Below are 16,127 nucleotides of genomic sequence, written 5' to 3'. Positions count from 1 at the left end.
AAGCCACTAGCAAGGGAAAGGACCTGATTTCACACTCCTTAAGTGCCAAAGAATAAAACAAAATAAGAGGATCAACTCTCTATTCTCTTTCTTTTGGTGTTATCTATTTATACCGTGCACATATTTACTTTATATTAAAAATTTTATGGCATAGTAATTTATTTTCACCTTTGCATTTACCTGGTAGAATCTTATAAAATAAAATTTTCAATGTTAATTTCTTTACATATTGTCCTCTTTAGATAATTAATCATTAAAGCAAATAAACATTTAATTTTTGTTTTGTGGTAACAATATATTAGAATCTATTTGGTCAAACTGCAAGAAATTCTATGTAATCCTTATGGTAAGAAATAGTTGAGTGGTGGACACCATTGCCTATGAGAAAATGTACTTCCATTTTGTACTTTAAAAATACATAGTGCTCTTCCTATAATCCTGTGTATCATATCAAGATCATAATCAAGGAAACAAATCAAGTCACTTATTGTGTGAAGCTTATTGCTACTGACCTAAGAAAGCTGATTTGTGTGTGTGTGTCAGAGAGAGAGAAAGAGAGAGAGAGAGAGAGAGAGAGAGAGAGAGAGAGAGAGAGAGAGAGAGAGAGAGAGAGAGTGAGAGAGAGAGAAAGAGAGAGAGTAAGAGAGAGAGAGAGAGTTGTATGCCAGTCCTGGTCCTTGAAAATAGGATTATGAGGAACATGAAAAAAAATCTGTTAATAATCAATTTTAGGAAATAAACCCAGAGAGGACAATAGAAAATCAATTTCATTTCTTCTATGCAACACTACTTACATTTTTTCCCCCTAGGGAAAAATACTAATATCAGTGCAGGATAAATTCAAATGACAAAAACAATGTTTTTCAAAATGGATTTAAAATATATGTAGAACTCAAAAATTAAATCCAAAAAAACATGTCCCCAATGAAACAACCACCCCATTAATAAGTGGGCTAAAAACTTAAAGAGAAACTTCTCTGAAGAGGAAATAAGAATGGCCAATCGACACATGAAAAAATGCTCAACATCTTTGGCATGAAAGAAATGCAAATCAAAACAACACTGAGATTCCACTTCACCCCAGTTAGAATGGCTATAATCAAGAACTCTAATAACAACAGATGCTGGAGGGGATGTGGACAGAAGGGAACCTTACTGCACTGTTGGTGGGAGTGTAAACTTGTTTAATCACTTTGGAAAGCAGTATGGAGGTTCCTCAAAAGACTACACAAAGAGCTCCCTTATGACCCAGCAATCTCACTTTTGGACATTTACCCAAATGATCACAAGCAAGGCTATACTAAAGCTACCAGCATAATTATGTTTATCGCAGCATTATTTACCATAGCTAAAATACAAAGCCAACTCAGATGCCCCTCAGTAGATGAAAAGTTCAAGAAAATGTGGTGTACATACATACAATGGAATTCTATGCTTCCATCAGAAAGAATGACATCACTCCATTTGTTAGGAAATAGAAAACATTGGAAAAAAATAATATTATGTGAATTAAGCTATACACAAGGAAACATAGGCTCCATGTTTTCCCTCATTTGTAATAATTAGTATGTGTCTAGGATATTCTAGAAGAGGATCACAATACAACCGGTATGTATATATGACCATATTAGATAATGCTATGTGAAATGAACTCCCAGATAGGGAAACAAGAGGTTTTTCTTTGTTGTTGTTTTTTTTAATGTACTATGTGAATTTCTTTATTTTTTATGTTGTTTTTTCTTTTTTCCCCCTATGGTTTATCCCTTGTTGTCACTGTATTTGATGTTGGTACCCTGTGTATTGTATATATATTAAACTGAATTAGGACAAAGGGTGAACCAATTCAACAGTGATACTCATAAGGCAACATGTTTGAAATGAAACTTAACTTGGGGGGAATTGGGGAAGAAGGAAATTAGGAGACAAATGAGGGAAAGGGTAACAATGATTGACAAGAAATGTACTCACTACCTTATGTATGTAAATGTAACTCCTCTGTACATCACCTTGTCAAGAAAATTAAATCAAAAAAGAAAAAAATATATTTCAAAATGAAATTTCATTTAAATTTCTTTTTAACCTGTCCACACATTTTTATTTCATTTTTTAATAAATTCAAGCATGTATTTTAATAATGAATTTAGCTTTCAACGTATTTTCTTAGTCACAAGAAGAATTTATAGAGATATTATGACTCATCTTTATGAATTCCAAATAAAAAAGATTGTTTTCCATTGCAGTTTTTTTTTTAACAAACTTCCTAATTCATGTCAATCTCCATGTAATGGATAAACAGATGATCTGTCTTGATAAGAGAAACAATACAGATTATGGAATAAAAAATTTACTTACAGGGTAGAAGAGAAAACACTTAATATACGTTAAAAGGTTAAAGGCTGAATTTAACCAAAAAGAGGTGTTGAGACTACCCCCATGTCTAACTGAAGGAGGAAATTAAAATGCTTAAAAATAATTTTAGTACCTTCAGCTGTGGGTCTAGTGCTCCCCATTTCACAGGATCACATTCTTTTACTTGTAGAAAAGACCACCCTGTGGACCAAGCTCTTGAAGGCTTGCTTCACTTGCTGATTGCGTAGTGTGTAGATGAAAGGGTTCAGGAAAGTAGCCACAGAGGTATAGAGCATAGCTATTCCTTTGCTCAAAGTCACTCTCTCCGTTGCTGAAGGCTTAATGTACATGAAGATGCAGCTACCATAAGAGAGGGACACAACAATCATATGGGAGGAGCAAGTGGAGAAGGCTTTCTTCCTTTGGCTTGTAGAAGGAATTCTTAGAATTGTCTGGATGATGTTTGTATAGGAGAGAATTACTAGTGTCAAGGTGCCCATGAGTGTTAGCACAGCTAAACAGAATGCCATGAGTTCTAACAAGTGCGTACTTGTGCAAGAAAGCTGCAGAAGTGGAAAAAAGTCACAGAAAAAATGATCAATTACATTGGAGGCACAAAAATCTAATTGTCTCAGAAGGATGACTGGGGGAAAGACAATGAGGAATCCAGCAAGCCAGCAACTAAAGACCAGAAGCACACAGACCTTGCTGCTCATGATGGTTGTGTAATGGAGGGGTTTGCAGATGGCCACATAGCGATCATAGGACATGGCAGTAAGAAGGTAAAATTCTGTTGCTCCCAAGAAGATGACAAAAAATAGCTGGGCCATACAATCGTTGTAAGAAATTCTTCTGTCTCCTGTTGTGATGGTGATGAGGAATCTGGGAGTGGAGGCTGATGTGAATGCTATTTCTAGGAATGATAAGCTCTGAAGGAGGAAATACATGGGGGTCTTTAGATGGGGATCTGAGAGGGTGAGCATGATGATGGTCAGGTTCCCTGCCACACTGAGCATGTAGGTGACAAGGAGAAATAGGAAAAGCACAACCTGCCACTGTGGTTCATCTGTCAATCCAAGAAGAATGAACTCAGTTACTGCTGGGAATTTCTCATAATTTTCTCTTTATGAAGGCACCTCTTTATTCTTGCTATGAAGAGTTGAAGAGATAAGAAAGTATTTAAGTTAAGCATACTTTTAGTGTATTTTTGGTTCATTTTACTTAGTGTATTATCTTCTATATTAATTCATGCTATAACATCAATAACAACAAAATGCCGCTTTTATTCATGTAAATAGATACACACAGATAAGTAACATTATACATTATGATCTTTTTTTTTTAATACTGTGTTCCTGGTCTTGATCTTGAACTCAGTTCTGGTTGCTCATCCTATCAGTCACTTTTCTCAAGGCTAGTTCTCTAGCACTTGAGCCACAACTCCATTTGTGGCTTTTTGTGGTTACTTAGAGATAAGAGTCTTTAAATAGTCAGCCTCCCTTCTCAGCTTCCTGAGTAGCTAGGATAAGAGGCCTAAGGTACCAACCAGCATCCAGCACAATATGTTCATGTTATGAAAAATTTATATATCTTATTATTTCTAATTGATAAAAACTTGTAGTGAACAAGACAAATAAGTCTAGTGATGTGTTGTGAATTATGAGGTTTATAGTTCATAGTTTCATATTGTATGCTGACATTTAGAATACAATAATTTGATTACTTATATTAATCATCTTAGTACATAAGTATATCAAAAGATATTTATAAGTCAAAAATAAGTGGATTATAATCTTAGGAGGCTGAAATGTGACGATTGCAGTTTGACAGGAACCAAGCTGACAAGTCTATGAGATTCTTATTTCTAAAAATCTAGAAAAAAGTAAGAAATGGGGCTGTGTTCACTTGTGATCTTTGAGCAAAGAAAGAACCCGTGTGGCACAAAATCAAACAAATGTAAAACTGAGATTAAAAGATAATTGAGACAGTAAGTATATAATATCAAATATTAGCTAAAACATGCAACTTTCAATTTATTGTTACTTTTTGGGTTTTGAGAGAGATTATTTTGTTGTATACAAAAAGAAGAGTTTAAAAAATGAATTGTTATACCATCACATATTAATCTTTTAAAATTTACTTTAATGTTTATTTATTCAGTTTTTGTCTCTTGGGTCTTGAACTCAGGGCCTGGGGCCTGTCCGTGAGCTTTTTCTTTCAAAGCTAGCACTCTACTACTTTAAGCCATAGCACCACTTTCAGATTTCTGGTGGTTAATTGGAGATAAGAATCTCTCAGACTTTGCTGCCTATCTGGCTTTGAACTGTGATCCTCAGATCTCAGCCTCCAGGGGAAGTGGTATGAGCTACCAGTGCCTGACTTACTTTGCTGTTATCATGCAGGTGATGTACAGAAGGGTTGCAATTACATAGGTCAGGTAATGAGAACATTTCCTTTCATACAGTGCATTTCCTTGTCTTACTGTCTCCCAGCCTCACTCTCATATATCAATTTTAAAATATTTTCTTCATTATATTCTCTTGCATTTTGGTATAAAGGTCTTCTGAATATTTCAACATAGTCCCTGAAAATTTGAGAAGAAATGTAAACTTCAAGTTATAACAACTGTATAACACAGTACATAGCACAGACTGAGCTTTTAAGATTTTCATTTCTGCTTCATTAAAAAAAGTTATCTACTTTAAAAAAATGTTTTTCTCTGCTTGTGTTCAAACTTTTACAACCCATTAAAACAACTCAGTGGTCCTGAGTATAGAGGTTCTGACAATCTATGTTGAGATATCTAATAGCTGGGAGGTATTCCAGAATAACCATTCTTTTAACTCCAGTAAAGTTGACTCTTCATAAGAAAGGCCTTTTGTAACATTGTGAGCATGCTCTTCTTGAATCATTTTCATTGACCACCAGTCTTCCATGGCCTGAGCTTTGATATATAAAGCCATACTTACATGAAAGAACTTAAATTTACTCTTGTATCTGGAGGTAGACTTGACATGATCCTTCTGTCTCACCCACCTTACACTTCAATGCCCATCTGCATTTTAGTTTTATACACACAAGAAGAACATGAAAACATTTGCAGTCCTGTAAATAACAAAATATTTATGTTATAATGGGGAAAAGTATATGAAGGTATTGGCTTTCAGTAATTGAATTTTTTTCCATTTATATAATTCATAAAGATTGTTCTGCTTGCTTTTACTTGTACATAAAATATGTAATTGAAATTACTTGAGTAAAAGTAGAAATAAAGTAAAACTATATTCCATAAATAATTCTTACTCTTTTTGTAAATATGACAGCCCATGTCATTGCCCATGGTTTATTAATTAATATAAGCGTAAGATCTTTGGGATATTTTTTCAGAGTATAACAATCCATTCCTCTCTGTCATCTTATATTTGTAAGCAAATATCCAAATATTGATAGCAAAAGACAATTTAAAGAAAGGCTTTGTGCTGTTTACAAGAAGGACAGGTATCAACTCATTTCTATACAAGAATCCAAATAAAGATGAAGTTCTACGGTTCCAACTTTCCCTACCTATGCCACTGCACAAAGTACTATCTTGACACTTGCAATGACACATTACATGAAGTGAACCCTACTGTGATTGCTTTCCCAGCTGATGGATGATATGCTCTTCTGTGTAGACACGGTGATATTCCTGCTAGCCATAATTTATCTGTTCCATTTAGAGTAGACCCAGGGGAACTGGTTGAATGAATAAACAAGAGACATCATGGAGATGGGTGTTCTCAGTGTATTAAGTGTTAAACAATATCCCAGATCAGAATTCAATTTAGAATAAATGAGGTGATAGTGGGCTAATATTAGAGCAAAGACATGGAAAGATTTACCTTGCCATAATCATTGAAAAAGACTGAAGAATGGAAATAACAGAAATGTGTAGTCTTCAAATGGAAATAGAGTAAAACTATGAATAAGTGATACTTCCAAGGGAAGTGTTGTTTCTTTTAGGGAAATTAGGAATGCTTTAGAAGCAAGTTTGACAGAATCGCCCTCAAAAAAGTTGGATTATTTTCTCATTTCTCCTTAATTTTATAATGAATTCATCCATGTGGACACTCAAACAACTTCATGTACATTTTTTTTAAAGTTTGCTTCCGGTGTTTTCAATATTGACAGAAGTATCCTTACATTTCTTCTTTTAATGTTTGCTGAAAATAAAGTCATTTTCTGTAACGTTTTTTTTACCAGTGACAATTTACTTAAAATATTACCTAACTTCAGTAATTAAAAAAAAAATTAGGCTATTTGGTTTCAAAGAATTGAAAGATGACCACTTCTAGGCATCTATCCTGAACAACAGGAACCAGTACACAAGGACACATGCACCTTCATGTTCATTGCAACACACTGTTCACAATAGTCAGGATAAGGAAACAACCCAGATGTCCCACCACAGATGAATAGATCCAAAAATTGTGGTATCTATACACAATGGAATATTATGCTGCTTTAAAAGGACAAAATGATGGCATTTGCAGGGAAATGGATGGAGCTAGAAGAAATCATGTTGAGCAAGGTAAGCCAAAAGCAAAGAGACAAACGGTGCATGGTCTCCCTGATAAGTGGATGTTAAATCCAAAACATAAGATGAAATGGTGAAGTTAACAAGGCTTAAGAAACAAAGAACTTCCACTCATCTGGTCGAATCATTGCTAAATAACCCCATGCTGCTGATCACATATATGGTATATTTGTGCACACTGGAGGGAAACCAGGAGGGGTATACAGAACTAGAGGGAATCAGGGAAAACCATACAACAGTGGGACACATCAAATGCACTGGACATTGATCAAAATGAACTAAGCAACTCAATTGCAGTGATGGGAGGGAGGGAACGAGTGGGAAAGAGGGAACAGCTGACGCTATGCAAAACAAAAGAAATGCACATATCACTAATGTGGAAGAAATAACTGTATTGAAAGCTCATAGAACTCATAAATGTTATAGACCACGATAGACAATTTGCCCCATGAAAGTTAGAATGAGTTTGTGACTTTAACTAAGCATCACTATACCACAATACTGTGCAATTTGGGAAATTGTGTAATCACTTAATCACAATAAAGAATTTGAGGAAAAAAAAGAATTAAAAGACGGGTCAGAGACAACCACTAACAAAATTGAAGGCCTACATTTCAAATGACCAATATGCCTCCTATACATTGAGAAGACTGGTTCTATTCTGGATATGTGAAATTCTCTGCATGTATGTAAAGATATTGATGAAACAGAACATATGTTTGTGATGCTGAACTCAGATTTTTGCAAATACTTGTATATTATACCTTTCTGCATATGATAGTTTGCATGATTGAAAGGGAAGAAATGTCTTTTGTTAAATATGATACTATTTTTTTATTTTCTGTAGTTTTGTTAAAACAGGAGAGAAATAAGGGACGAATCAGAGGAGATCGTGTTCATTTTGCTGGGACTGACAGATGACCTTCAGCTACAAATTGTGGTTTTTCTGTTTCTCTTGGTCAGTTACATCTTGGGGCTGATGGGGAACTTTGTCATCATCCTGCTCACACTGCTGGACCCCCCTGCCCAAGGCTCCCATATATTCCTTCAAAATTTCTCCTTAGAAATTGCATTCACCACAGTTGGCATCCCATGCTTCTTGACCAGCATTGTCACTGGGGTCAAAACAATCTTCTACAATGGTTGTGTAACTCAACTCTTCTTTTTCTCTTATTAGGCTTCACTGACTTTTACCTTCTGGCTCCTATGTCCTATGAGTGCTACGTGGCCGTCTGTAAATCCCTGTGACATCCTAGTCAACCTGACAGCAAGGTGTGCCACCAGCTGGTTTTCAGCTCCTGGCTAACTGGATTCTTAATTATCCTTCCTCCTTTGCTCTTAGGACTCCAGGTGTTGTTCTGTGCATCCAGAACCATCAATCACTTCCTCTTCTGTTCTGCAAGTCTCTTGCACAGAAATGAGTTTATTTCGGAGAACCAATCTGCCAGGCTGACTCCAAAAGGAGAGTGCAGCAGCATGGTCAAAGCTCAATCAGGTTTTATAGTAATGGGACATGACTATAGCAATTAACTTGTCATCAATGTGTGAGGCTGACATTTGCATCAGGTCATGTAGATTCTAAAAACACAGAGTTTTGTTTCTTATGCAAGCACTGGTAGGAATACCTTGCTTAAGTTATGTATTCCCATCCAAGCCAGACCCTACATGCCAGCCTTTTGTTTCTATAAAGGGACAAAGAAATCTTTTCTTTGGCTACTTCTGGCTTGCTAGGGACATAGACCTTAAGGCTAGAAGGCAGAGATATCATCCAGTCTGGGAGAAGACAGCAGTAATGGTTCCTTAGTAGTGAATGTGGGTATATATCTTTGGATGAAATCTGAAAGAAGTCTTATCAAGCAATGGTTGAACAGTAAGAAGAGAAAAAATATTATTAAAGGGCCTACAGATGGCAGAAGGAAGCACAGCCAGGAAAAAATGGGGTGATTAAGCTAGCTCCTGTCTCCTACATTATAGGTGGTCCTAGAGTGGATCATGTTCCTAACTACTCTCATTCATTGACTGATTAATGTCTGACAACTCAGTAACGGAGAGTATGCTGGACTGGTTAAGAATAACCAGTCAGCAGGTGGGGCTGGATTGGAGTGGTTAAGGTCCTGGTGGGAGTCATTGATCATTTCCTGAATTATACATTTCTGGACTATAGAGTATGGATGGAAGACCCAGGAAGGTGCCAGGGAAAACTATCCTGAGTCAAAGAGTCACTTTAAATAGAAACAGCAGGTAACAAAGGGAAAAATGTAAGTTCTATCCAATTAGAAGGAAGACAATCATGAACATTAGATAAGGATGCTTATATATTTTATAATACTTGAAAATAATATTGTACCTAAGGTCATAAAAATACTTTAACCCTTGAACAACTAACTCCAGGATTAGAATAATCAAATCCATACTCAATCAAAAATTTGTGTGCAAGGTTTGACTTCCAAAGAATTGGCCATTGATAGATTGCTGCTAACCAGAAATCTTAACTATGACAGATATATTCAATTAATATATTTTCCTTTCTTTATGTACCAGGTATGGTGAAAAATACATGAGAACTGGGAGAGATCACTCTGTATTGCAGCATGCAATTTAATGAAGTGACAAACTCTCAGGAGGAGATAATTCACACCCAGGGTATTTTAAGAGGCTACTTGCCAACAATGGAATTCACTGAAATAACCACAGGAGGTAGATACAGAATTATTATATCCATAAAGTAGGTACTTCCATTCACTTCATGTGTCTTCATATTTGTTTACATTTCTCTCTTTCGAGAGTTATGGCTTGTAATGTCTCCACTGTCTAACTTCTGCTAAATTTTCATTTTTAAATATTTAAAAAATTTTACAATGGATTTGTTCATATTGTATGATTAACTATAATGAAATGCTACATGGGAAGCACAAACAAGACAATTTGAACTGCTGGGTCAAAATATGGGAAACTTCATCTGAAAAATAGCCCTACCAAAACAAAGAAACAAACAAACTCCCACATAAACCCCTGAAGAGTGAGTTGATGGCTCAAGAAGTAGAATAGCTGCCTTGCAAGGAGGAGGATTTGATTTCAAGCCCCCAAATAACAAAGTAATTAAACAAAGTAAGATCAGCTTTCTATGCTCTTTCATTCTGTGTATATGGCATACACATTTACATTGCATTAGAATATTCTGTGGCAGAGTAATGATTGTACATTTCTGCTTACTTGGTAGAATCCTATAAAATGAAACCTACAATATTTGATTCCTTTACAGATTACTCTCAGTAGAGAAGTTATAGCTAAATACAGTGAACCTTGCATTTCGTTTTGTAGCAACAATAGATTAGAATCTCGTCAAACTGCAAGAAATTCTACATAATCATGTGGTAAGAAGGAGTTGATTGCTGGACACAGTTGTTGACGAGAAGATGTACTTCTTTTTGATATTTCAAAAGTATATAGAGCTCTTCCCTCCATCCTCTGTATCACATCAAGCTGATAATGAAGAAAAGAGTCAAATTACGTGTTCTGTTGAACTCATGGCACTGTCTCAAGAAAATGGATTTTCGTGTGTGTGTGTGTGTGTGTGTGTGTGTGTGTGTGTGTGTGTGTGTGTGTGTGTGTGTGTGTGTGTGTGTGTGTGTGCCACAGTCCTGGTCAATGAAGTCAGGGCCTGGGCACTCTTCCTATGCTTTTGTGCTCAAGGCTGGTGCTCTACTACTTGAGCCACAGCTCTACCTCTGGCTTTCTTGGTAGCTAACTGTAGATAATTGTCTCACAGGCTTTCCTGATTAAGTTGGTTTTATAAACCTCAGATCTCAGCCATCTTAATAACTAGGATTACAGGCTTGAGCCATTGGAGCACTTCTTAAAACTGATTTTTAAAAAAGGATACATTCGTGCTGATGTACTCATTGACTATAAGAAACATGTTTGACACAGGTTTATAGTTCTCAATGATGCCCAAGAGTTATTCTCTTCAATAGGAGTGAGGAGATTAAAATGTTCTGTGACAAAAGGAAAGACAAAGGAAAGGTGAAAAAGTATTACAGGCTTACTCTTAGAGGGGAATGAAAGCATCAGTAAATCAGACATCACTGTTTCCAAAAAAGTATATAAAAAGGGAAGGGGGACAATAAAACAAGGGACAAAGAGGGAACCAATGCAACAATGATACTTACAAGATGGTATGTTGGAAATGAGCTGTACAACTTAGGAAGGGAGTGGGCGAAAGGAAAATGGGAGAAAAATGAGGGTGGAGTAAGAAGTTCTACAAAAATGTACTTACTACCTTACGTGTGTAACTGTAACCCTTCTGTTCATCAACTTGACAATAAAATGAAGTTAAAAACAGAAAGTATATACAAAGATTAATATCACTCCATTCACTATTCATTCTTGTACCTTCACATCATTAGGAGGATAAAAAAAATTGTACCAGCAAAAGTGTTTGAACATCAGTCAGGATACAAATTTATTTTGAGACCATAATTTCCTTTGATGTAGGAGTATCAGAAAAATTCAGCTAATAATCTATTTTAGTAAATAACTCCAGAGAAGAAAATAGAGGGTCAGTTTCATTTCTTTTCTATAACATATACTTACACTGTTTTTCTCTTAGAGAAAAAATACTAAAATCAATATGTTATAATTCAAACAACAAAAATAATATACTTCACAGCAAAATTTCTTTTTAACTTTTCTACACATGTTCAGTTGATTTTAGTGATAATTCAAGGAGATATTTTAATAATGATTTGAACGTGTTTTCTTAGTCATGAGAAGAGTTTAGAGGGATGTTATGACACATCTTTATGTATTCCAAATAATGTAAGTTTTTTTTAGATAGCAGCTTTTAGTAAATTTAGTAGTTCTGAACCAATCTCCATTTAATGGATGAACAGATGATCTGTCTTGATAAGCTAAACAATACAGATTATGGATATATAAAAACTTCTCATTAACATTGAAAGAGCAAACATTTTTAGTGCAAGTTAGAAAAGTGAAAACCTAGAGTTTAACTGAAAGAGGTGTTGGAGCTACCCACATGTCTAACTAAAGGAGGTAAATGAGATGTTTAGAAATAATTTCAGTAGTGGGGAGGGGAAGGTGGCTCAGTGATAGAGCGCTTGCCTTGCATGCTTAAGGCCCTGGGTTCGATTCCTCAGCACCACATAAGCCAAAAGGAAAAAGCTGGAAGTGGTGCTGTGGCTCAAGGGGTAGAGCGCTAGCCTTGAGCTGAAGAGCTGAGGGACAGCGCCCAGGCCCAGAGTTCAGGCCCCATGACAGGACCAAAAAATATATATATTAGTAGTTTTTCTTAACTTATGTCTCTGTGGCTCCACATTTCACAGAATCACATTCCTTTACTTGTAGAAAAGACCACCCTGCGGACCAAGCTCTTGAAGGCTTGCTTCACTTGCTGATTGCGTAGTGTGTAGATGAAGGGGTTCAGGAGAGGAGCCACAGAGGTGTTGAGCACAGCTACTCCTTTGCTCAAAGTCACCCTCTCCCTTGCTGAAGGCTTAATGTACATGAAGATGCAGCTACCATAAGAGAGGGACACAACAATCATATGGGAGGAGCAAGTGGAGAAGGCTTTCTTCCTTTGGCTTGTAGAAGGAATTCTTAGAATTGTCTGGATGATGTTTGTATAGGAGAGAATTACTAGTGTCAAGGTGACCATGAGTGTTATCACAGCTAAAGAGAACACCATGAGTTCTAGAAAGTGTGTGTTTGTGCAAGAAAGCTGCAGAAGTGGAGAAAAGTCACAGAGAAAATGATCAATTACATTGGAGGCACAAAAATCTAATTGCCTCAGAAGTATAACTGGAGGAAAGACAATGAGGAATCCAGCAAGCCAGCAACTAAAGACCAGAAGCATACAGACCTTGCTGCTCATGATGGTTGTGTAATGGAGGGGTTTGCAGATGGCCACATAGCGATCATAAGACATGGCAGTAAGAAGGTAAAATTCTGTCACTCCCAAGAAGATGACAAAAAATAGCTGGGCCATACAATTGTTGTAAGAAATGCTTCTGTCTCCTGTTGTGATGGTGATGAGGAATCTGGGAGTGGAGGCTGATGTGAATGCTATTTCTAGGAATGATAAGCTCTGAAGAAGGAAATACATGGGGGTCTTCAGCTGGGGATCTGAGAGGGTGAGCATGATGATGGTCAGGTTCCCTGCCACACTGAGCATGTAGGTGACAAGGAGAAACAGGAAAAGCACAACCTGCCACTGAGGGTTGTTTGTCAATCCAAGGAGAATAAAATTGGTGATTGCTGTAGAATTTCTCATAATTTCCTCTTTATGAAGGCATCTCTTTATTCTTGCTGTGAAGAGTTGAAGAAAGGAGAAAAATATTTCAGTTAAGCAAATGTTGAGTGTTTTTGGTTCATTTTACTTAGTGTAATGTCTTATATATTTATTCATGTTATAATAACAACAAAGGTGTCAGTTTTGTTTGTGTAAATATATACACACATATAAGTAATATTACACATTTTTCTTTTATTGTCTGGTCTTGGGTATTGAACTCAGGTCCGAGTGCTTTCCTTGAGATTCCTTTGTTTAAGGCTAGCACTCTACCATCTGATCTACAGCTTCACTTCCAGCTATGTTTGTGGTTACTTGGAGATAAGAATCTTTGTGCTGTGACCTTCAGATCTCAGTTTTGTAAGTAGCTAGGATAAGAGGCTTGAGGTAACATCTAGCATCCAGCACCCTATGACCTTTTTACAATAATTTTTATATTCCCAATATTTTCAATGGTTTAAAACTTGTAGTTAGTAAGATAATTAGGTTTAATGACCCAATGTGAACTATGAAGTTCATATTTATAAGTCAAGAGTCAGTGGTCTATAATCTTTGGAGACTCAGGTGTGAGGATTGCAGTTTGAAGGGAACAAAGCTGAGAAGTCTGTTAGACATTTTTTTTTTTTAATTGGAAAGGTGATGTACTGGATGGTTACAGTTACATAGGTAAGGCATGAAGTATCTATTATGCAAAACATGAGTTACATAAAGCTAAGTCCCTGTTAAGAATATCATATACATATTCCAGTTCTTACAAATGAGGGAGATTATGTGACCTTTTTTTCTTTGGGACTGGCTTCCTTCTCTTCATATAATTTAGATATTATTTTTGATCAACCAGCAAACAGCAAGAAATGTAACTGTGGATTAAGCGGTAGTTTGTAATCTTTGAGCAAAGAATGCTCTAGTAGGGCACAAAATCAAACAAATATAAAACTAAAACTAAGATAATTGAGACAGTAAGTATATATAATTTCAAAAGTTAACTAAAAATATATGCTTTAAAAATTATTGTTACTTTTTGACTTTAGATAGAGATTATTTTGTTGTATACAAAACCAAAGTTTTAAAAAATCTATTGTTCATAATATCATATATTAATTTTTAAAATGTACTTTATTATTAATTTATGTATATTTATGTCAGCCTTGGGTGTTGAACTCAGGGTCTGGGCCCTGTGCCTGAGCTTTTTCTTTCAAAACTAGCATTCTACTACTTGAGGCACAATGTCACTTCCAGATTTCTGGTGGTTAATTGGAGGTAAGGGTCTCACAGCCTTTCCTGCCAGCTGGCTTTGACTGTGCTCTTCAGATCTTAGCCTCCTGAGAGGTGATGTGAGCTACCAGTGCCTGACTTACTTTATTGTTATTATAAAGGTGATATACAGAGAGATTCAAATTACACCTGTCTGGTAATGAAAACTGTCTCTCCATACAGTGGCTTTCTTTCTCTGCCCATTCCCAGCTTTACCCTCATATATTAATTTTTAAAATATTTTCTTCATTATATTCTCCTGAATTTTGGTATTCTTCTGACTCTTTCAACATAGTCACCAACTATGTTAAAATACAACAATTGAAAACTTGTTCCCAGTACATAACATAGACTGAATTTTATTTATTTTTATTTCTGGTTCATTTAAAAACTTCTCTGTTTTAAAAAACATGTATTTCTCTTCATCTATTCAAACATTTATAACCCACTAAAACAACTCAGTAGTCCAAAGTAAAGAGATACTGACAATCTATGTTGACATGACTAACAAATGGGAGGTGTTCCAGACTAAACCCATTGTTTTAACTCCAAAAAAATTAACCTTCATGAGAAAAGCCTCTTGTAACATGAAAAGAATAGTCTTCTGGAATCATTTTCATAAACCACCAATCTATCATGAAACCATACTTACTTGAAATGATGTACAAAACTCCTTTTCTAGCCTTTGTCAATTGGTCCTCCTGTCTCACACATCTTAGACTTCAATGCCCATCTGTAATTTTAGTTTTTCACATTGCAAATGCTCCTTCTTACCTTTTTTCTCAAAATCCTAAAATAAGTCTTCCAAATATTTTTGATTCTTTTGATGGATGATGATAACAAACATTCAACATTGAAGGTAAGCTCTGAAGGAAGATATTTCATTGTCCCAGTATTTTATTAAAAAATACTAACCACTCTTCACATTATACAAAAAAATGTTTTAGTTGTTGCTTTTAAAGTTGGTTAAAAGCTTTGGCTATCCTAACCTGTATATTAGTTTCAATACATATTTCATATCCAAATTATTTATGTCTAACTTTTCCTTTCTATTAGAGGGAATAACACTGTCTAAGGATTAACCAGCTGGTTTTGTAGGTGAATATTTTTACACAAACATTTTTTTGTACAAAATTTCAGGGAGGGATAAATTCTCACATTCCACTATCATCTCACAATCCTCTCTCAGGTAGCATGCAAAGTTTTGTCCTTTTTCTTTCATATGATGGGTATTAATATTCACTTGTATGTAAAACTCTCATTAAACAATACTAAGTACATGCAATAAATTTTCTTGAGTGTTTAACAAAAAGGATTCCTTGGTTTCCTTCAATTGATTATAGTATCTAGACAAGAACATAAAAAAATCCCTTTTTCTTATAAATCACAAAATATTTATTGTATAATGGAGAAAAATGTATGAAGACATTGGCTTTTGGTATTTGATTTTTTTCCTATTAGTATAATTTATCAAAGTTGTGTTGCTTGCTTTTATTTGTACATAACATATGTAATTGAAATCACGTAAGTAAAAACACAAATACAGGAAAACTTATCTTCCTTAAATAATTCTTACTCTTTTGGTAAATATGAGAGTCCATGTCATTGCCCATGGTTTATTAATTGATATAAATGTAAGAT

The 16,127-nt window shown here is 35.4% G+C and overlaps 1 protein-coding gene and 1 pseudogene across 1 annotated transcript; both read right to left on the bottom strand.

Annotated features, from left to right (window-relative positions):
- Nucleotides 1-2,519: 2,519 nt before the first annotated feature.
- Nucleotides 2,520-3,541, bottom strand: LOC138838285 (olfactory receptor 6C75-like; annotated as a pseudogene).
- Nucleotides 3,542-12,269: 8,728 nt separating this feature from the next.
- LOC138837448 (olfactory receptor 6C75-like) lies at nucleotides 12,270-13,214 on the bottom strand. The gene has a single exon (XM_070036264.1). The coding sequence runs from the start codon at nucleotides 13,212-13,214 to the stop codon at nucleotides 12,270-12,272; it is 945 nt and encodes a 314-aa protein (XP_069892365.1).
- Nucleotides 13,215-16,127: the final 2,913 nt, after the last annotated feature.

Source organism: Dipodomys merriami, unplaced genomic scaffold (genome assembly GCF_024711535.1).
Source record: "Dipodomys merriami isolate MVZ:Mamm:240054 unplaced genomic scaffold, mDipMer1.0.p SCAF_10, whole genome shotgun sequence".
In the NCBI taxonomy this organism is placed as follows: Eukaryota; Metazoa; Chordata; class Mammalia; order Rodentia; family Heteromyidae; genus Dipodomys; species Dipodomys merriami.
The sequence above is the reverse complement of the archived record's forward strand: the minus strand, read 5'-3'. Positions and strand labels throughout refer to the sequence as shown.

Excerpts from the sequence above, each read along its gene's own strand:
- LOC138837448 (XM_070036264.1), bottom strand. The coding sequence starts at position 13,214 with ATGAGAAATTCTACAGCAATCACCAATTTTATTCTCCTTGGATTGACA.